The sequence below is a fragment of the Cynocephalus volans genome, chromosome 1, assembly GCF_027409185.1.
Source record: "Cynocephalus volans isolate mCynVol1 chromosome 1, mCynVol1.pri, whole genome shotgun sequence".
Taxonomy (NCBI): Eukaryota; Metazoa; Chordata; class Mammalia; order Dermoptera; family Cynocephalidae; genus Cynocephalus; species Cynocephalus volans.
The window spans coordinates 218794926-218817829 of NC_084460.1; the positions used below are offsets into that span (position 1 = coordinate 218794926).

General features: G+C 42.1%; 1 protein-coding gene across 1 annotated transcript in view; it reads left to right on the forward strand.

Moving 5' to 3' along the window:
• The first annotated feature begins 387 nt into the window (after positions 1-387).
• The window catches only part of KIF5C (kinesin family member 5C), a 139982-nt gene continuing 117465 nt past the window's right edge, over positions 388-22904 (forward strand). Inside the window, exon 1 of the mRNA XM_063110642.1 lies at positions 388-513. Coding sequence (XP_062966712.1) covers positions 388-513 — 126 coding nt within the window. The remainder of the gene's footprint in view (positions 514-22904) is intronic.

Consider the following 22904-nt stretch of genomic DNA (forward strand, 5'->3'; position numbering starts at 1 on the left):
CGGGCCCGAGAGGCGGCCGAGCGCGCTGGTGCTGATGCAGGATGGCTGATCTCGCAGGAGCCCGGGAGGTCTGAGCCGGGAGAGGCTCGCTCCCTGCGCATCGCCTCGTTTGCCCGCCGCGTGGTCGCGGGCAGGTGGGCCGGGGGCGCAGGGCGAGGGCTGGTCTGCAGCCGGCGGGGCCGGAGGCTGAGAGGCTGCACACCTTCTCAGGCTCGGAGTGGCCGGAGCTGCCCAGCCGGCTGACTTGGAGATGACCTGCTGAGAAGCGTCGTCGGAGGCTGCGGGAGGCGGCCTAGCTGCGGGCCGTGCGGCTCTCGACCTCTTCCCTCGTCGTGCCCAGCCCCGGCCCCCCGCCATCCCCGCGCCCCCTCCCTGCCGCCGGCCGAGATGGCGGATCCAGCCGAATGCAGCATCAAAGTGATGTGCCGGTTCCGGCCCCTCAACGAAGCGGAGATCCTCCGCGGGGACAAATTCATCCCCAAATTTAAAGGCGATGAGACCGTGGTAATCGGGGTAAGTGCCGGGGCGTCTGGCCTCCCCTCCGGCTTCGCGCCGCAGCCCGGCGCCCCGACGCCCCAGACGGAGAGGAGATATTTGGGTCGCCCCTTCGGACATCCCCGCGGGGCTGCCCTCCCGGGTGGCCGTGCCGAGACACCCCTCAGCCCCCGCCCTACAGTTCCCTCCCGGGCGTGTGCAGGGGCCACTGGGGGCGGCGGGGCGGGCCCCGGGTGTCGGAGTGGGGGTGAGGGGCGAGGAAGGGCTCGGCGCCGCCATTGTTGGCTGGGTGGGGGCCCGGGTGGGCCTATTGTTCCCCACACTCGCCACGCCGCGTGGGTAATGTGTTCGGATCACCCTCAAACCGGGATGCCGAGGCCACCTTTAAAGTATGAGCTTTGCGACCCACAAATGCTTCCAGGCATCAGTTCGATGGACTGAACACTTTGCCTCTTCTCACGCCCTTAGCAAAAAAGGATGAAGAAAAGGTGCAGGGAAAATCCTAGTCTTGTCTCAGAGCGCCTGCGGCCGTGTAGACGCGGCTCCCCGCGGTGTTTCACCTGCTCCGCGCGCGGAAGTGGAGGGTGGAGGGAACAACACTGGTGGTCTTGGTGTCCTTAGACGGCCTAGTGTGTCTCCTTCTACTCCCTCTCACCCCAGGCTGCCCTAGATATGGGGGCCGGGTTTGATCCCTCTCCGCTGGGACGACTCTCCCGTCCACCCCCGACACACCTGATGTCCGCACACCCGCGAATGTGCTTCGCGCTGGGTGGAGCGGAGACCGTGTCCACATCTTTGGGGCGAGCGGGCCCAGAGCGCAGCCAAATAGCCCCTCTGTGCCCAGAGCAGAAGTTACTTTGTGTGGCTAGGGCCTCCCTCCCTCTTGATCTCCCTTCTCCACCTTTTCTCCCCTATGCCCTTCTCTGACTTAGCTCCCTCTCTGCAGAGGGGTCTGCTGGTGGGGGGAGGGAATACCAGTGGTTTTTAGTTCTTAAAGGAATATGTCAAATGAAATAAACCAGCTCTGTCCGCCGCCCTTTCCCTATCCCTGTCCCTAGCGTGTGTGGCTGACGGTGCCCTCATTGTATGCGAGCCGCGTGGGGAGGGACCGAGTTAATGGGAGCCTCCCGGTCCCCGCTGACACGTTCCTGGCAGTCCGCTCGAGGCTGCTGATGCAGCCTTCCCATCCCCAGCATCGATTAAGTGATGTCATCTCGATCACTGAGCATGCTCCGACTAGCCCCCTCCCCCTTCCATTCCCCCAGTGGTTTGTGTATTTAGGTCAAGTGATTGACAGGTGACAATTTACGGAGGGTATGGCCGTAGTCCGCCCGGCCTTTCTCAAGCGCCAGAGGCCCAGGCTGTCCACAGCATCGTTGAAAAGGTTGTCTGCCGCAGTCCATGCGAAGGGCCCCGGGGACCAGCAGGTGCTAGCTGTACCGGTAGGCGGGCGCTCTCTGCGCTAGCGGAACCGAGGCAAGCGTCTGGTCTCAGAGCTTCATCCTGTACCTAGCATAAGAAGGCAGCTCCCCTTGACGACCCCTTCTTCCTTCCCCATTTTCGCAGTTGTCAGCAAAAGCTTACTTCCATATGCTTGTGGATGGGGTTCATTCTGAAAGCTGACTTGTGAGGGCAAGAAAGAGGGGTTTTCTCTCTGCTAAGTGTTAACTTGCAGAGATGTATGCTACAATTATTGATGAGGAGGGAGATTCTACAGTTAATGGTAGATGTGGGTTAGTGACATATCATGGGCAGTACCTGGGGCAGATAGGGCTTGTTTGGGTTACAGCTCTCAGCCAGGATCTCATCTGCTGTTTCCTGAGCCAGACTGTGGTTTAGATAGAGGGGGAGTTACTGGTACATCTAGTCCCTGCCCCTTGGCTTGTAACAATTTTTAAACAAATAATTGTGCGGCACTGGAACATGTTTTGGTGGCCCTATTTTTTTTTTCCTGAGGTTTTAAAGAAGAGCCTTAAGAAGTTCTCCTTCAGCTCCTACTCCTCCTGGCTCTTTTTCTTTCCCTCTTGCTTCCCCTCCCCCTCCCTCCTCTCTTCTTCCTCCCTCCCCTTCCTCCACCAGGACCAATGAAGTAGAGTAATAAATCATCTTTGATCTCTGTGCAAGGCAGAGATCTTTAATTTTAGGTTTATCCTTCTTTCATATTACTACATTACTAGAAGTATGTATTTATTCCCCATCTAAACATACATATGTTATTGGCTAAATAAATTAAGACCAAGTCACCATATAAAATAAGAAATTTAAACAAAAAAATTGGGGGGGGATACACATGTTGCTTTTCATCTATAAAGTAACTTTGGCTCATCCTACTAGAATCCTTTAATAAAACAGACTTTTTATTGAAATAAAGCATTTATATAGAAAAGCGTTATCATAAGTGTATGGCTTGATGACTTTTGACAAAGTAAATGCTCCCTATAACCATCTCACAGAATAAGAAATAGACATTTTCAGGACCCCAGAAGTCTCCTGTGTTAGTTCATTTCAGTTGCTTATAACAAAAAGGGAACTAGGTATTGTATAAAGAAAATGAAATTTATTGCTTACAGTTTCAGAGGCTAGGAAGTCTAGTGACTCAGGGTATCACACTGAGAAATGGCAGAGCAGAGAGAGCAGAGAGACCAAACTCCTTGTTCACTCTCTTTTTAAAGCCCTCAGAACCATGCCCCTGGCCACCATCATTAATCCATTCACTACTGCACGGTCCTACAATCTAATCACCTCTTCTAGGCTCCACCTTCAATTACCATAATAGGATTTCCCACCCTCTTAACAGTCACAGTGGGGGCCAAGTTTCTAATACATAAAACTTGGGGGACACGATTCAAGCTGCAGTGAGTTTTGGGGGAACATAATTCAATCCACTACATCTCCCTAGTGTCCCTTGCAGTCTCTCAGGGTAACCAGTATCAGGGTAACCACTTCTGACTTCTGATGCCATAGATTAATTTGCCTGGTTTCTTTTTGTTTGTTTTTTAATTAATTTTATGTACATAAAACCATACATTATGTTCTCTTTTGTGTGTGGCTTCTGGCAGTGCGCATTATGCTTGTCAAATTCATCCTCATTTTTCTGTAGTATTCCATGGTATGAATATACCACAATTTATTTATCTATTAACTGTTGATAGATATTTGGATAGTTTCCAGTTTGGGGCTAATATGGATATTGCTGCTACCACCATTCTTTTACACATTTTTTGGTGAGAGTGTGTATAGAACAGAAGACTGCCAGGTGTTAAAGGGTGTTGGGACTTGGGTTGGCATGTGCTAGGACCCTTCCTGATCCTAATTAATAAAGTGGAACCAAAGGAGATGACAGTTCTGGCAGCCTGTGTCAGGCTTTATACAATAGGGGAGGACAATCAAGAGGGAGGCAGGCCCCAAGTCAATTCAGAGGGAACCAGCCCACATGGCTCAGTTGCAGGTAGTGACCATTTCAGATGGGTACAACCTTCCTTGCTAGCAGGGCACAAACTGGGGATGACCAAAGAAGCCCAGAGCCAACTAGAAATGTCATTCACCTTCACACCCAATGGAGACAAGTAAAGAATGAATTTTGGTGGAGTTACCTGTAGGTCCAACTTCAGAATCCCAGAAATTCTTTGTGTTTTTGAAACTGAGGCCAATTTTTTCTGCTAAACTCCCGTTCAATTCCTGTGGAGGTGTATGCCAAGAGCGAGATTATGCAGGTGGGGTTTCTAGATTTCTCTTTTCAGAAGGTGTCCTGTCTTAGGGGAATCATCTCTACCATTTCTGCATTTTTTTTTTGGCTCTCATGCGAAAGTTTTTCCCCTGATTATCCCAGCCACAAATAATCTCTCCTTACTTTGAACTCTGAAGCACTTGTTTTGCATATGATCTCGTGATTTTTTTGCCTTAGACCATTATTAGTTTTGGTCATATGTCTAATGACATTGTAAGCCGTGTATAGAAACAAGGATCATCCATGTTTTGCTTCTTTGTACTTGCCAGGGCCTTGTCCATAGAAAGCACTTAATAAATATTTATTGATCTCTTTGTTGATTCTGGAAATCTTTACTTTGGCATGTTTAACTAATTTTATAGACTTTTAATTGGCTGTAGGCAGGCTGTGGGGAGTAGTTAAAAAACAATTTTAAAGAGAAGTGCCATTCCTCTGAGCAGGCCTGATAAAACAGCATATATTATACCTAAAAATCTGTAAGAAAATTGGGGAGGAACTGCATTCAGCTTTGTGAAATGGTGAGCCACAGATGGAGGGTGGGAGTGGGCTAGTGATTAGAAAAGGGGCGCCCTCTCGTAACACATTAATTCTTCAGAGAAAAATGTTGAATTTATAGCATTTCTGAGAGTACTCTTCCAGTAGCTTCTAAAAAAACCTGGTGAGTCATCCATTACTGTGGGCTTTGCCTATTGGTTTTGAAGCAACTGTATCGATAAAAACTCTCTGAGTTGGCGAGTTCCCAGAGTTCTTTGAAATGGACTTTCACACTTCTCTTTCCTCTTGTTGGGCTTTTTTGTTTGCAGTGCTGAGGAAGCAGGTCTTGTTAAAGATGGGTGCTTCCTCCTGGGCAACACAAGTTCTGACCTTTTTCAAAGCCAAAGCAAAACAGTAGCCACAAAACCTGAGTTGGTCAGTGGTGTGGAAAGTGGCCTCAGGCATGGGAAGCTTAGATTAATTCTTGGCACTGGCTGGAGGGGGAAGGGAGGAGCTGGGAGAAAGACGAAATCCCAGCCTGAGTTATTTTGGAGATTAAGGTCTGAAGAAGTGAAGAAATACGGCAATGCCTAAATTTTTTTCTTTTTGTCTACAGGACTGGTCTTTCAAAGTTAGAACATAAAAATTTTTTCTTTTTAAATTTATGTATAGTAATATCACTTTTTGGTGTATAGTTCTATGGTACTGACAAATTTATAAGGAGTTTTGTAAGTATCCTGTATTAGTTTTCTACTGCTGTTGTAACAAATTACCACAAACTTAGAGGCTTAAAACAACACGTTTATTATTTCAGTTACCATATGTCAGAAATCGAGTGAGTTGGCTGGTTTCTTAGTTTAGAGTCTCATAAGGCCAAAATTGATGTGTTTGCTGGGCTATGTTCTTTTCTAGAGGATGTAGGGGAAAATCCATTTCTCTGCTCATTCAGGTTGGTGGTAGAATTCAGTTTCCTGTGGTGGTAAGACTGGTCCCCATTTCCTTGCTGACTCTCAGCTTCTAGAGACCTCATCAGGTCCTAGCCACCTGGTCCCCTTCCTCCTTCTTTGAAGCCAGCAACACAGGTCAAGTCCCCCTCATGCTTCAAACCTCTCCTGCTTCTTCTCCCATGGTATGTCACTCTCTCTGACTCATCTGCCTGCCTCTTCCACTTTTGAGGGCCCATGTGATTATATCAAGCACTACTCCCCCTGCTCCCTGAATCTGAGATAATCTCCCTATTTTAAGGTCAGCTGATTAGCAACCTTAATACCATCTGAAATTCTATCAGCAATGTCCCTTTTACCATGTAATGTTAACACATTCACAGGTTAGGGTGTGGAGATCTTTGGGGACCATTATTCTGCCTGCCACACACCACCACAGTCAGGATACAAAACAGTTCATTACTCAAAAGGAAAAAAAAGCCCTCATACTGCCCCTCTGGCAACCACTTATCTGTCCTTGCTCTCTATAATTTTGCCTTTTCCAGATCGTCATAAAATAGAACCATATAATAAGTATCTTTTTTAGTCTGGGTTCTTTCACTTAGTAATTCTTCGAGATTTATCTATGTTTTTGCATGTATCAATAGCTCTCCTTTTTTTGCTTAGTAGTATTGTATGAATATACCACAGTTTATCTGTTCACCTGTTGAAGGAATTTGGGTTGTTTCCTGTTTGGGGTGATTCTGAATAAAGCTGTGATAAACCTTCGGATATAGGTTTTTGTGTGAGTATACATTTTTATTTCTCTTGGGTAGATATCCAGGAGTGGGATTGCTGGGTCATATGGTAACTACAGATTTATCTCTATAAGAAACTGCCAAACTGTTTTCCAAAGTGGTTGTCCCATTTTGCATTCCCACCTAAAAGCAGTAACATTTTAAACCAAAGTTTTAAATAGTTTATTTAGTCACTTTGTATAACTGAGTAGTGTTGAAATCTATCAGTCCTTCATTCCTCTGTGACCTAAATTCAGAGATGTTTATACCACTGGAAGATGGATTAGTGGTCTCCTGTAAGTCTACCCTTGGAAATCCTGGTATAAGTGAACACAACAGAGTTGCCATAATCTGGCACATGCCATTGGAGGCCACTCACTGTTCACAGTGAGCACACAGTCGGTGCTACATAAGTGAATGGAATAAGTAGAGGCAGCGGGAAAAGTCATACAAAACTAAGTGTGGATTCCCTAGCTAGCTGTGGGGCTTTTTTCAAGGTGCTTAGCTTTTCTGGGCCTCAGGTTTCTTGTATTTGAAGTGTAGATAATAATTACTTCCCTCACAGGGTTGTTAGGATGAAATCAAATGAAGTAGCAGTTAGACAGTATCTGGCACAGAGGAAATGCTCAGTAAATGCTAATTATCTCCCATGCATGTTTCGTATTCTTCTTATAATTTCCCTCATTTTCAGAATCAGCATTGCTGCTCTCCCCCCCTGCCCCCTAGGTTACTGCCCTACTGTGGCTAGCCCCTGAAGACCCTTTCTGCATTCCCATTTCTTAAGTATTTGTTCACCTCATTCTGCCACTTGGAATAGCCTTTCTTTTCATCTAATTTGTGGCATTTCTAACCTTGAAGGCAAAGCTCATGTTCCATTTAGTTAAAGACTATATTAGCTTTTTCTTTTATCTCATTGATCACATATAAGATTGTGTGTGTGTGTGTGTGTGTGTGTGTGCGCGCGCGCGCGCGTGTGTGTGTGTATACTCCCCATGTACATTATAAGCTTCTTTGGGGCAGGAACTTCTTTTTTTTTTCTTTAAATGTCTTTGTCTCCTTTACTTCAGTTGTATAGTTGCTTAGTAAGTATATCTTCATTGAGAGTTTCTTTTTTCCGTGTTCCTTGCCTGGAATCAAGTCTCCATAAATGCCAATTTCTGCATTTCCTTAAGTATTTGGATATCACTGGAGATTTCTTTATGCCTCCACCTGTGCTCGTCTGGCCCAATTCCCGTATGTAATGATAATATTTTCCATTCTCAGCTCTTCTCCCCTACTCAGAGTTGGAAACCAACCCCCACCTTTGGCTTCCCTTTAGTCCCTGCCTGATTTCTCACCTATGTCTACCTATTAAAAAAGCAAAAACAAAATTATCTACTCCCTAATGGTTTCTCTTGAGATAAAAAAAAAAAAAAAATCCCCTTGACAGATCCGATTTCACCTTATTTCTCCCAGGTGTTTTCATTAAGTTCTATTTCTGTGGTTGAGAAAGCTCTCCCCTTAACCCATTTGCTGCACAACAACCAAATTCCTTGTAGTAGGAATTGAGTTGTTAAGTTTGTGGTTACTTTTAAATATCACAGAGAGCTTGGGGGGAAATGGAGTTTTAGATTCATTATAGCATCTCCCCAGCACCAAACCCGGGACAGCACAGGATGAACGCCCAGCTCTGCCACTTCTTAGTGGCGTGAAGTCAGGTGAATTGCTCAACCACACTAAGTTCCCGTTTCCTAACCAGTAAAGTAGGGATAACAACACTCTTCTCCTTCTAGGTCATTGTGAGGCTCGAACAGCTAACGTGTGTAGCATGCTGAGTGCAGTGGCAGGCATTCAGAAAACGTACCTATTATAAGGCCCACTAGTGTTTATATCTCTGCGCTGTGGTCAGACTGATTAATCTTGGGAAAGTCCAGACCCTTCAGAGGTTCCCCAGTGCTCTCAGGTTGGAACCCAGATGATTCAATCAGGCGTTCAAGGCCCTCCATGCTCTGGGCCTATTTACCTCTCTAGCCTCACCCGGCCATCCCAAATTTGATCTCTGCTTCTGTTTCCCTAAAAGATGAGGCTGTTTGATGCCCTTCCCCTCCACCCCCACTCACACTGACCTGCAGACAGACTCTCTCTCCTAAAGCCCTCAGAACCGCATTTTTAATCCATTTACTATGGCATGGTCCCATAATCTAATAATCTCTTCAAGGCCACATCTTACAATTACCATAATAGAATCCCCCAACTTCTTAACAGCCACAGTGGGGGCCAAGTTTCTAATACATAAAATTTGGGGGACACAATTCAAGCTTCAGTGAGTTTCGGGGAACATAATTCAATCCACTACATGTGCTGACCCTCCTTGGCTGTCAGAGCCTGGGGTTATTTGTGCTTGGATTATCACCTTGACCTCTGTCCGGTTCTGGCAACTTGTCTTTCCTACTTAAGACATCTTCATGGTTTTGTTGTTATTGTTTTAAAAGAAATAGCTTTTTGGGAGGGTCCCAATATATTGCATCCTCATTGGAAAAAAAATTCAGACCGTGCAGAAAATCATGAAGAAGAAGGTAAAAATCACTTAATTTTACGAACCAGAAAACACCACTGTTAACATTTTATTGTATATTCCAGCTCTTTTCTATTCTTACAACACATACTTTGTTTTAAAACAAAGATAGGATTTTATAAAATCTGTTTTAAAACCCACCACTTTACCTGATGGTATACTTCAGACATCAGCATTTTTAAAGGTTGCATATAATGTTACAATACATGTCTAATCAATACTTTAACTGTTTCCTACTGATAGACATTTGGGTTTTTCTGGGTTTTTTTCCTATTATCAACAAAGGTGTGATTGACATCAGTACACACACTTCTTTGTGCACTTGCCTAATTATTTTCTTAGAATACATTCCTGGAATTGGGATTGCTGGTTAGAAGGATGTAGATGGTTTGAAGGCACTTACAGTTTTTGAAAGGGAGCAATCTAGAGATGGCAAATTATCCTGTTTATAGTCTCACTTCTCTGTTCACCCCATGGAATCAGTCACTGCCAGTTTGTCCCATAGGCATCCCTTTACATCTGAGCTAAATTAAATTCTTTACACGAGTGTGTGCATCATCATGCACTGTTAACCCCCAGATCCAGAACAAGGCCATACCTTCAGACTTTTAATGTAAACCACAGGATTTTGTAGGCTGCCTCTTGTCAGTTTCAATATCCTAAAGGATGTTGTTTCTTGGATATGTTCAAAAGCTAAATCTCTCTCGAGGCAGACAGAGATGGAGGCCAGGATTGCAGTCTTAAAGAAAAATAGGGTGGATGTGCCCTTTCTTTTTGCTGCTAACTTTGAATGGCCTGTGATATCTTCTGGGCAATGGTAAGCTGAGAAGTGATAAAATAGCCCTCTCAGAAAAGCCCTAGAGGGAGCTTCTTTTTTTCTTCCCTCTTGGTTACTAGGTACTTAAAAAAAAAAACTTATTACATAAAATTTCAAATATGCAACAAAATATACCCCTGTGTACCTATCAACCAGTTTTAACCATCATCAGCAAATGGCCATCTTATTTTTCTATACTCTCCTACCCTTTCCCCCCAGCCTCACTAGATTACTTTAAAGCATAATCTCATGTCTCACATCATTTGATCCGTAAACTGCAATATATTATTTCTAAAATGTCAGGACTCTATTTTTAACATAACCACAATAACATTATCACAACTAAAATATTCACAATAATTCCATACTGTCAAAAACCCAGTCTCCCTATTTCCTCATAAATTTCTTCTTGTGGTTGGTTTGTTCAGATCAAAATGCGAGGTACTATTGATTTCAAGTGAGGGGAAAGAAACGCTACGCACATCGACCTTGAAACGAGAGGTTTTTGCCCAGAGACTTGTCTCGTGTAGTCATGTGTGGCAGTACAAACACACACAGAGCACTCAGGGCTAATCAAGATTCAAGCCCATCTCTCTTAACAATGGTCATGTCCCAGTTATCCTATTTAATCAACCAGTGCCAGTGTTGCTTTGCCACCTGGAAAGCTATTTAAAGAGCTTCGTGCTTTATGGCCTTTTCCCTGCTGCTGGTTCCTCCTGCTTTACTGAGCTTGTGTAAATGCCAGGGAAACAGGCAAATGTATCTCATTTGTCTCCCGAGCTCAATAGCCACCCTTATTAGATCTGCACCAACTACATTTGGAGCAATTATTCTAGGTGTGTCTGGGTGTATTTCGTATTACCCTTTCAGTCAGTGAATACCTATCCTTGATGTGAATTGAATACTGGAAAATACATCCCCAGAGCTGAAAGGAAAACATATATGTGAGAACAGAATTCAGTGTACTACAGTACTTTAAGGAAAAAGGTTTGTAGTCCTCTCGTGTTCCTAATTTCTTTTCTCATTAAAAAAACAAACAAAAAAATGTTCAAAAACTTTTGAAAGGAGACTGGTTGGAGAAAAAAATGTAAATGAAAAACAGATTTCAATAATTTATGTTTTAAGTTCTTTGGTTGTAAGGTGTGGTCTTAAGGGCTGCAGATCAATAATACTATTTTAGAAGCATGTCATTTAAAGATCTTGGTTACACAGTTCTGGATTGACAAATCCCAGGGACTCTTCCTTTACCAGGCTCTCCCTCAGAGTGATCTCTCCCAGTTCCAGGTCTCATTTTGCCTCACGAGGAAATGCAGAGCAGACTACTTCAATTCTCTGAGGAGGTTATATCGTAGTTTTTCTTGGAATGAACTGTCTTGAACCTCACGCCTCAGAGATTATTGGTTTTCACCCGAGTAAACAGCAGCTCCACTGACATCAGAAACTTTGGATTGTCTTGGGGAAAGGGACTTCTGTTCCCCTGTCATAGTCTCCTCCTGCCCCATACAGAGGAAAAAATGCCAATCAGATTGGTCCGTGTCCAAACCTCGGTTGGTCCTGGTTCCTGGTGGGCAGGCTCCCTAGTGAGGTGGTCAGTTCCTTCATGCATCTGGCCTCTGTGGTGAGCTGACCACTAAAGGGTCCGCTTCCTGGGCTGACTGCCAGGGGCTGTTTTCCCCTTTCCTCTCTGCATGCTGCTGAGTGGATAGGTGAGGCTGGGTGTCCATGGGTTCAGGCCCAAGTGGGCTGGCCTCAAAGTTCAGAACAGGCGGGGCTGCAGGAAGTTGGGGTGATAAGGTGAGGAGAATAGGAAGTCCACGTTAGCCTCCTCACCTGAGACTTTGGCCAGGCTCAGTACTAGGGTGATGGGTGGTGCTGGTGCCCTCCCAAGGTGATGCTTCGATACCTAGGGTCACTATTCTCCTGTAGAGCAAACTCACCCACCCAGCAGGGAGGAGGGGGCCGACTGATAGGAGAGGCATCTGTCATTCCTGGGTCTTTGGTGCTAAGGTCTTTATGATAGCATCAAATCCTTCTAACCACTAATTGTTTGTTTATATAATATTTGTGAAAGTAGACCTTAGAAGGGAAGTGTTTAGCTCTTCAGTAGTAATTAATTACTTCACTCAACAACATAACCTACTAATTACCTGGTCAAACAAGTAGGGAAAATCACCCAAAATATTATATCCTAGAGTACAACACTTGCTTGCTCATGGGTTTGTTAGAGTTTTCATAGTAAATATGGCTGTTGGTAAAGATTGGCTTGAGGATGTATTTTAATATTTTCAGTTCTAGACATTTACTCAAAAGAGTTTGAAAAGGGGAAATGTACACCTATTTAATACTTTCTTAGTTCTATTAAAAATAAATTTAAGTGGTAACATAAAGGTTAGTGGGAAACTTGAAATTAAATGAGTTCTTTATAACTATGAAAATTGTTTTCTTTTATAAAAAGGTGTTTTTGGAGCTTCACTTCCAAAACAGCTTCACTGTGATGTCCAATATGGTAGCCACTAGCCACATGTGAGGACTTTCAATGTGGGTAGTCCATCTTGGGATGTACAGTGGATTTAAAATAGACATTAGATTTCTAAGACTCAGAACACAAAAAAGTAAAATATCTCGTTAATATTTTGATTTTCATTACATGTTGAAATGATAAATTTTGGATATATTGGGTTAAATAACATTAATAAAATAAATTTCACTTCTTTTACTTTTTTAAATGTGGCTACTAAAACATTTAAAATTACATGTGTGGCTCGCATTTGTGGCTGGCATCGTATTTCTTTTGGACAGCACTGCTTTAACATTTAGATGTGACATTGTGACTTTATTTTTGTATTTATTAATTTCAGTTCAACTTCAGTATATTGAGGGCCTGTGTGCTAAGCTCAGTACTAAGAATGTGGATTTACTGTGAGTAAGACAAGATCCCTGCAGTCAATAACTACATAGTCCGATGGCGGAAAGCAAGATTAAAAAAAAAAGAAGAAGAAGAAACGTGATAAGAGTGTCCAAAGACAAGCGGAAACAAAGAAACAGTGTCTTGGAGTTAAAAAGAGAGCCCATCCCATTCTGTTCTGGGAAACCTCAGGCGCAGGAACCATTTGATCCTTTCCTTGAAGCCTTGAAGCTGGAGTAGGAATCTGCTCTGCAGATGTTAAATTTTCTTTATCTTCAGTTACTTGGCAATTCTGTGTGGCTGCTTTACATATGTCAGTTTTGAATACTGTTGAGAAAAGATTTGAGAAGCGATGTGTGCAGTAGCCTGGCCCCTCCCTTCCCTCACCACTCCCCGCTGTCCCCATCAAGTATTGCGACACTGACACTGCGGGTTCTCGCTGGGAGCTCCCGGGAGGATCCTCTCACCGGGCGTCCTGCAATTAAATACAAGCCATTTGCGGCAGCGGATTTGTGATGCATTTGTAGTCGGTGACAGTGAGAACACCTTAAGGTAACACGGGCGTGTGGTCTCAGAAATACCACGGTGCCGCCCTGCTTCCGGGCTCTCCCGTGGTCCGCGGGCCTCACCCCTGCCCGGTGCAAACCGCGGCTCTTTGGAGTCGCCTCCCCGGGCAGGCTGCTTTCAATTTCCAGGCAAGGAGCGCCTCGGCGATTGCAAATCTGCCACTTACCTTCTATCACCATTCTGTCGCTAATACTAGGAATGACGAAACCGCTCGTCCTGGAAATGCGTTTGTCTTTAGCACGGGCGCCTTCTAATGAGGGCCCTCAGCTTTGCAGGACAAAAGCGCCCATCGGGAGGCCCCGGTGTTAGGGGCCGCCCTCTTGGCGTGGCGCTGTTATGGGAAACCAAGGTAACCGCCTTTGTCGCTGGCAGGTGCCTCTTCTTTGTTCCTGGCATCTGTGTGTGGAAGAGGTCGCCTCACAGGTGAAGGCCACGCAGCTCTTTGGAGAAGGAGTTGGATTCTGTGCTGAAAAATCGCTCTTCCCCACCCCACTCACGTCCCTGTTGCCTAGGTTGGCATAGACTTGATTTTTCCTCCTTTGTAAGTGGCAAAAACGCCGTGATGGTAACATGAGAGCACAACAACAAGATCAGCTGTAATCTCACTCCTTTACATCATCCATTTTATTCATCCTCCTTTTCTTTCTCGGATGATAGGTAACATTTTAAAAAATGTGTATCCAACCATGTGTATACAGTTCTGCCTTTTTTTTTTTTCTTTTTACCTAGATTTAGTCCATAACAGTTTTCCCTATTGTGCAATATCTTCACGGCTATATTTTTCAGTGACCACTTACGTGTCCCGTGGGCTGATAGACCACAATTTGCTGACCATCTCACCCTGTTGGTTATTAGGACGACCAGTTTCCCCTTATACTCTAGGGGATCATTTAGTGAACATCTCCTTGCACAGAGCTGTTTTCTTTTGTTAAATTATTTCTAGAGGATAAATCTTCCAGAAGCAGATTTATTGGGCCCAATGCTGAGAACATTTTAATTGATCCTATTAAATATTATCCTATTGCTTTCCATGAAGGGTCTACTAATTCCGATGGCCTCCAGGGATGTATGAGTGTCCTGTTTAGCAGTGAATACATTATTGAAGTAAAGTAGATGAATCAATTGAAAAGGTGATTTGTAGAGCAGTGGTCTGGGATTCGTGTCCTGAGTTCCCCCCCGCCCCAGGATTTCCCTCTGATTTATATGGATTTTAAACTAATAGAACTATTTAGTGATCTGTTTTAATTTGGAATATGGCTGCCAAATGGCACTCCCAAGATCGGGATGGTGGGTGGGGAATCTCCTGGGCTATACTGAGGAAGAAAGGACTTGGAAAGGTCATTGCACCTCACCTGCAAACATCCATCACCCAGCAGAGGAACTGATTGGAGGTGGTGATTTACACTTGGGACTAACTCAGGGCTCTTCTCATATGCTCACAGAACACATTGGATGAGCTTCAGACCTTCTGTATCCTAACAGTAGCATCCATGGGAATACATTTTGCTAGAAGACCTGGAGCTATGCTTGACTGTTTCCAATAGGAATCTATTCTTTTTCTGGGAGGTGTGGTGACACCACACAAAAGGCATTACTTCATGCTTTGATGGTTATGTCTACTCTGGGGACCAGTAAGAACATCTGTAGTTCTGGAAGAGCCCACCCACCAGGCTCATCATCCTGTGGGTATTTCACGGGTAAACTCAGGGCTGGGACAGGAGAAGCAGAGTAAGGTAAGCAAAGGGAAGGCAGTATGAAGAGGAAATTTGGGCCAGGAAAAAAAAAAAAAGAGAAAGGGAGTGTCATAGGCCCCTTCCCAGGTGCCTTTGTTCTCTTATCTACTGTAGAAGACATGGCACACATCCTTTCTTACAAAATTTATTTTGAATGTGAAGTGCTGCTCTCTATTGCATAAGTTTAGTCCCTCAAACACAGGGATCTCTTTTAGTGCTTTAATTATTATGTTGAGTACCATTTATTTAAGAAAAGAATTGGTTCGTGAACATTTTACCTATAACTGGTTAAATCACAGCTTTAAAAAAAACGTGATAAATTAAGACATACTCATTGTCTATAACTCAAAGAACACAGAAGGGGATAAAAAGAAAAGGAAGGATGGAATAAGAATTTGTATGGGGAAGAAAAGATTTCAAGACGATCACTGTGTGTTCACAGGACAGAAGAAGCATGTGAGTTACTTTCAAGAGTCCAGAGTATAGGGACAGTAGGGTGGTTAGATTAGAATAGACGGGAAGGAATCAGATGTGGAGGATCTTGAAAGAGGGCTAGAGGAATTGAAATTTGCCTTGGTTGACTTGTTGCTGTACTCTAGCCTATAGCTGACTCAGAGATACTCCATGAAACGTTTCTCCTTAAATGTGCATGTCCCTTGGCCTCAAACAACCCTTTAAAGCTTTCCATGGAGGCAGGTACTGTTGAATTTTGCTTTCCACAGTATTATGGCTGTTAGTACAATGCAAAACACTCAGTTTTCATACACCCCAAGTGAGTTTCAACTTTTATGGGCCCTTCACTTAATACCCAAAAGGATTAATATATTTTATCTTGTTTAACACCAATAGTTGGGGGAATGATGTTATCCTTGCTACTAGTTATCATATGTAGATCACCAGATTTCAAGGAATTGCCACACAGTGAAATATGCATAACTTAAGCCATATTGAACATAATGTTTTTCTGTTGATATAGATGTTCCCTGGAAGAATTTTGCATTATAGGTAAGAACTGTCCGATTTGGGATATTGCACATGTCAAAGGCTCCTCAGTGTACAACAGTAGTTTTATGTGTATTGGTCCTATTTATTGTTTTGAGGGAAGAGATGGTAGAAAACAACTCTCTAAAATGACTTAATATTGCAGAATTTCTTTAGCATTCATTTTCCTTACAGAAGATGTAACTTATTCTGGAAAGTGAGTGTGGGAGGTTGGAGAGAAGGTGCTTTTCAACCTAGATGCTTAGAATGACCATATTCAGAGAAAATTCTCCAGCCTTTTTAAGGTTCATTATAAATATGAATTAATGTAACGTTTCAACTAGAAGAACTGAGGACAATGTCTGTATTACTGCACTTCTCAGAGACCATTGTGGACCTATTTGATGAAGAGTAATTTTCTTCTTAGACCAATGTAGTTACATTCTTCCCTGCTTGCTCGCAAAATGTCATAATTCTAACAGAGTAGTGACAACACTTATAAAAGTGCTGAACATATATTAACCCATTTACTTTAATCTTCGATACAGCCCCATGAGGTAACTGCTATTGTCATACCCACTCTCCTCATTCTGCTGATGAGGAAACTGGGACACAAAGAAGTTAGGTAACTTGCCCAAGGTCACACAAGACTAAGTTGTGGGTCTAGGATTCAAACACAGGCATTGTGGTTCCAGCATCGCTGCTTTTAAACATTTGCTATGTTGCACGTAAATTTTGGTTCATATCAGGAGTTGAGAATGTTCAGGTGTACAGCATTTTCTAAATAAGAGTTTCTCTGGGGCAATAGCTCTTTGAGCTATTACCTGATAAAAGGATTTGATGTCAATCAAATATGGAAAGTGTTGTTCTCATTCTCTGCCTCCTGGAAACTTCCCCTGTGAATCAGCAATCCCATGCAATAAATAAGCGTGGTTAGCAGTGGTATTTTCCATTAGCAACCTACTGTCCTGAGACATAAGTTTGGGCATGATAATGGGAGAAGGTAGCTATAAACTTGGGCTAGACTTAAAAGTGGAGAATATTCTTTCCCCTCTATGAAGTCAGAATTGGCTTCTCTATTACTAGTGTGATTTCCATCTGAAAGTCTGTTTAGGACGTTCCACAGAACACAATGCCATTGCTCTCAGGGTGTGGTGCATTTGCTAGGAAACCTCCAAGGTTATTCTTCTGAATGTTTCCATATACTGTTAATCTACATAGATCTGTCCTCAGAGAAAGGATAATGATACTTTCTCATACAAACATGTGTTTACAGTGCTCTTCTGTGTCTTAAAAGTGGAGAGATTTATGTCTACTTCCTAGATTTCAAGTTCGTATGTGCATTCAACAACATTACTAAACTGTCCTTTAAAAAATTGTCGGTATATTTTGAAAGATATATCACAAAGGTAATTTTGTCATCTTTAAATAGTGACAATTTTGTTTCCTTCTTTCTAAAACATATACTTTTTATTTATTTTTTCTCGTCTTACTGCATTGAGTAGGACCTCCAGGACAATCTAAAATAAAAACAATGATAGCAGGAATCCTTGTCTTGTTTTTGATTTTAAACAATGTTTTTAGTAGATACCATTATCAAGAGAAGAAAGTACTATCTATACCTAGTTTGTTTTTAATCATGAATGGGTCTTGAAGACTTTGCTTGATTCTTGCTTGGATTGCAATAGTCTTGAAAAACAACTCTCTTGCTTACTTTCCACTCTTTTTGGCCTCCCTTTGAACACTGTAGCCAAAATCTTCTTTCTGAAGTACCACTCAGATTATGCCAATTCTGTGCCCCCAAACATTTAATGATTCTCTGTTGCCCATTAAAATAAACTTGAACACTTGGGCTTGGTTCCTGTGATTCAGCAAAACCTCCTCACTATGTTCTCTGCAGCCTTTTGCATTGATTGCTCTTTTATTTCAGGACTCTGCCTTTCTCAAACCTAACCATACACTATGTCCCGAGCTCAGTCTGCACTTCCACTTGTCCAGGCCTTTGCTGATGAGGTTCCCTCTTTCTGGAGTGCCACTCCCATCTGTAGGTGCCTCTTGAAATTCTTTCTTACCCTGGAAACTCAGGTGAGGTATTTCCGTTTGTCTTTAGTCTTTCTTCTTGGAATTATCCCAGTTAGAGTGTGAGCTCCTCTTGGCTTTGGGTTTGTTTGATTTATTTTCATATTCTCAGCATATGATTCATACTAGGTACACAATACATGACAGAATGAATGAATGAATGACTGAAAGAGTATTTCTTGTGGAACTTTTTTCTCATTTTTATGATTATTTTTGGTATCATCAACCCCCACTCTCCATTCTATCCCACCTGAGGGAGGACTAAAGGAGCTGCCACTTATTGCTTTTGTGAAATACACTGTAATTGGACCAAACTGCAAATACAGGCATTCCTTAGAAAGCATAATCCATTTATTCCACCCTGAAGGAACTCACTGTCTAGTAGGAGAGATAGATGGACAGACAGACACTACACACAAACAATGGCACTACAACTGATAAGTGATTAAATAGTACTTAAGTTTTATTGAGCATGAAATGCCTTTAATTTTAGGGCAGATTTTGCAAAGTGTTTTATTTTCCAAAGAATAAAAATTGTTTTGTACTGAATATTCAAACTCAGTTACCTTCTATTCAGCTATTCAGTGGGCAGAGCCAAAAAAGAAAGAAATTAGAGATTCATTAAATACAGAAAATGATTGCTTGGAAATGATTTCCTTTTCAACTAAAATGTAGAAACCACACACAAAACACCCTCTCTTGATTTGCAACTTACCCTTCTTTTGATTTGCAACTTACTAGTCTTTTACAATTATTTTAATTTGAACTGAAAACTGGCATCATAAAAAAGGGTCCACGAAGTTCTAAATTGAAGACATTAATACAAATGAACCACGCTTAAAATCCTATTGATAGTCCTCAGCTCTGAAAGGGAAATGTCTGTAATTTACCTAAATTGCCTTGAAACGAAAAGAAATGAGAGACTTCCTTCCTTGGATGTCTGTTTCCTGGCGTTTTCCTAATAACCAGGCCATTGAGTGATTGAATTATTGTTATAACCCCATAGCTATTATTTTCATTTCAAAAGAGTGTGGGTTAATTTTATCCAAAGCCTATATTTCAAATAAGTTTATGTGTAATATAATAAATCAATACAATGAGCCATAGAGTCCAAAGATCAAAATTATTTTAGGTCAGCCAGTGCCATTTTTAAAGATGGTCAGTTGATCATCTTCCTTTATTTTTTACTTTTTATTCCAAATATAAATATTATATATACATTTTAGGTTGATTAGAAAAATTCAGGAAGATAAAAATGTGGAAAGCAGACATGCCCCATATCCTCTTCCCCTCAGAATAGCTACTAACTGATGGATGCTGTATTATTCCAACATCTCATTTTCATGAATTCAGTTTGAAAATACTTAATACATGTTAAAGAATAAGAGGGTACTTCAAAAAGTTCATGGAAAAATGGAATTGGAAGATAATACTAATCTTTCCATGAACATTTTGGAGACTCCTTATATATATATGACAAAAATAAGCTATGAGACTTTCTAATGAAATTAACACCATTCACTTAACAGCGCTTTACCAATCAATATGTGACTCTCCCTTGGTCCCCCTCCTTTCCAAAGCAAGCGCTCTTTAGAATTTTGTTTTTATCATTACCCTCATGGTCTTTGTGGTTTTATTGCAAACATGTTTTTAACCCTAAAACGATATATTGCTTAATTTTGCTTGGTCTTGAATCTATAAAATATTTTCTAAAAAACTATTATAATCTTCTGGGACTTGCTCTTTTCTCTTAACATATATATTTCAAAATAGCTACTTAAAGTTGCTATGAATTCTGGTGGTCGAAAAACAGCTTATTCAAATTCAATTCAATATAGGTAGTGTATTAGTTGGCTTGGGCTGCCAAAACAAAATATTACAGACTGTGTGGCTTAAACAACAGAAATTTATTTTCTCACAGTTCTGGAAACTGGAAGTCCAAGATCAAGGTGCCACAGTTGGTTTCTGGTGAGGGCTATCTTCCTGGCTTGTAGATGGCTACCTTCTCCCTGTGTCCTCTCATGGCTTCTTCTCTGTGTACTGCAGAGGGAGAGAGAGATCTCTGGTGTCTCTTCCTATTCTTACAAGGACACATGAATCCTATTCTTTAACCTTAATGCTCTGTCTCCATATAGAGTCACGTTGAAGGTTAGGGCTTCAGCATATGAATATTTGGGCGGATGCAATTCATTCCATAATAGATAGTATGCACCTAGGCTGTTACACACTGCAGGGGGTTCAGAGATGACAAAACTCAGATCTGTCCTCTGGAGATTACAGCGTGTGATGGGTTTCCTGGCTTTTTCCTAATAAGAAGGCCAAGTTTCCCCAGAGGAGAGCTCTTGCTGATCCTTCTCAGAGAATGGCTTGTATCAGCAGTGGAAACTACACCTGAGCTGAGCCTGTGAATGAGGGGAGTAGAGGGGCCGTGTAAGAGGTATGCCTGCTTTGCTTTCCCTGATGGGGTGGATGTTATTGGACTTTGAATCCTGAGTACTGCAAGACGCTTCCTGAAATCCAGATGTCACAGTGGAGTAGATGGCTGCGTAAAAAGAATTTGATAGCAGTCAGACCATTTTTATAGACTTTCTCCTTTTTGGAGCTTCATGATGCTGAAGTCTCTACTATTTTACTCAATGAGAAAAGAGAATTCCACAAATGTTTTCGTAAGGGATTGAAAGTGCCCTGGAAGAAAGAATAATAGGGAGGTAATTTAGCATCATTCTGTTATCTTGCCTTGCTGGAACTGTCTGGGGCAAAAGACAATAGAAACCCAAGAAGCTAAAAATTAACATCTTATTGTTAACTATCATCCTGCGGAAGGCTAGCCTATTCCAGAATTCTGTGAAAACACTTTTACTACAGCAGCAGTTTTCAATTTTTTTTTTTTTTTTTATCATGAGATCATGATCCATTTTGCCAAGAAATCCAAGAAATACATTTTACATCACAAGTTAGCACACAGATACATGGGCACATATCTGAAATCAGTTTTATGAAACAGTACTTACTACTGCTGTGATACACTCTGATATTTGCTATTCTACAGTTTCTTATTTTTCTTTTTTAAATGCTGATTATGATCTAGTATATTTAATTTGTAAACCAGCACATAGTACACTAGTGTTACTTGAACTTTTGGGAGTTTACAACTCCCTTCTAAAAATGGAATTTCCTACGGCATATTTGAAGGGCTGAAGGACATCAAAATCTCTTTCTTCAGCATTCTCTCATCCTGCTCAGCTCAATGCTGCACATGACAGATATTATAAAAGTATGTGATATTTATTCGTGCAGCAAATTTTTTGTGAGCCCCAGCTCTGGGCCAGACACTGTGCTAGGCACTAGAGAAATAAATTTTCCAGGTTGGTGGCATGTTTGTTAAGACTGTATAGAATACGTTTAAAGTTGTCCTGTGTTCTGCAAGGAGGTGGTGCAGACTCGGGGGAAAGCCCAGGGTCTGGGTCAGTGGAAATGAATCAGGCCCTGATTTGCACACTGTGCCTTCCTGCCCCACCAAAGATGGGTTCTGAACACCTTCTGTATGTAGACCGTGGTGTGAAGTCCTGCCTTTCTCCTATCCCTCCCTTCCTGCCACATGTCCTGTCCAGTCCATGTAGGAATGGATACCTTCAGGCATCTTTGAGGTGGAAAATTTTAGACTGAGCAACTCTCTCCAGTCTGAAAAAGCCTAAGTTTACTAATATTATCCCCTGCAGTTCAGTAGGTAGTCTCACCTTGAATGTTACCACCAAACCATTTATTGGTACACAAGGTCACAGGACCCCAAACTGAGTATTTTATGAGACAATTCCCATCCCCTCCATGGTAGGTGGAATAATGTCCCCCAAAGATGCCCACTTCCTAATCCTGGCACCTGAATATGTTACGTTTTGTGACTAGCGAGAATTAAGTTTGCAGATGGAATTAAGGTTGTTAATCAGTTAATCAGTTGACTTTCAAATGAAGAGAAGACCCTGGATTATCCAGGTGGGCCCAATGTAATCACGGGATCCTAAATTGGGAAGAGGGAGGCAGAAGAGTCAGAAATAGATGGCATCGTGAGAATAGACCAGGCACTATTGCTCTGAAGGTGGAAGTAGGGGTAGGGGGGTGTGAGCAAAGGAAAGTGGGCGGCCTGAAGATGCTGGCAATGGTGAGAAAACGGAATCTCTCCTAGAGCCTCCAGGAAAGAAAGCAGCTCTGCCGACACCTTGGTATTAGCGCCTTGAGAGCTAGATCAGATGTCTGACCTCCAGAACTGTAAGATAATAAATTGGTGTTGTTTTAAGCCATTAAATTTGTGGTAATTTTTTAGCAGCAAAAGGAAACTAATATGCAGTCCCACTATCTTGTATTATTTAATTTTTTACAAAGCAAACACGTGTATTTATAAGAAATGAATATAAGTTGAGAAGAACACTAATATTTTGAAGGGTCCATTTGCATATTAACAACCAGATATCCAACATTCAGAGGAAATTTTATATGAAATGGAGACATGTATATAATTTCTGCTCCTGAAAATAAAAGAATTGTACTAGATGCTTGGTACGTAAAATATTAACTAAATAGTATTTTTTTCAAAATTCAGAATTATTGACCTATGTAATTCTTTTGTCAGAGAAGACCTTTTAATCTTTTTAAAAAAAGATTCAGTGACAAAGCATATAAAGTCATGTCCTGTTTCCTTTTGCTTTAATTTGTTTCAAGACAAGTTGCTGCTTTGTTGTTAAATACCCTTGCAATATAAGCTTTTGGATAAACAAAAATGGAAACCAGGTGAGGTAAAGCTAATTAAAGGGATCCATTTTATTCACTTGGATGAGAACATCTAGATGTGCTTGTGCTT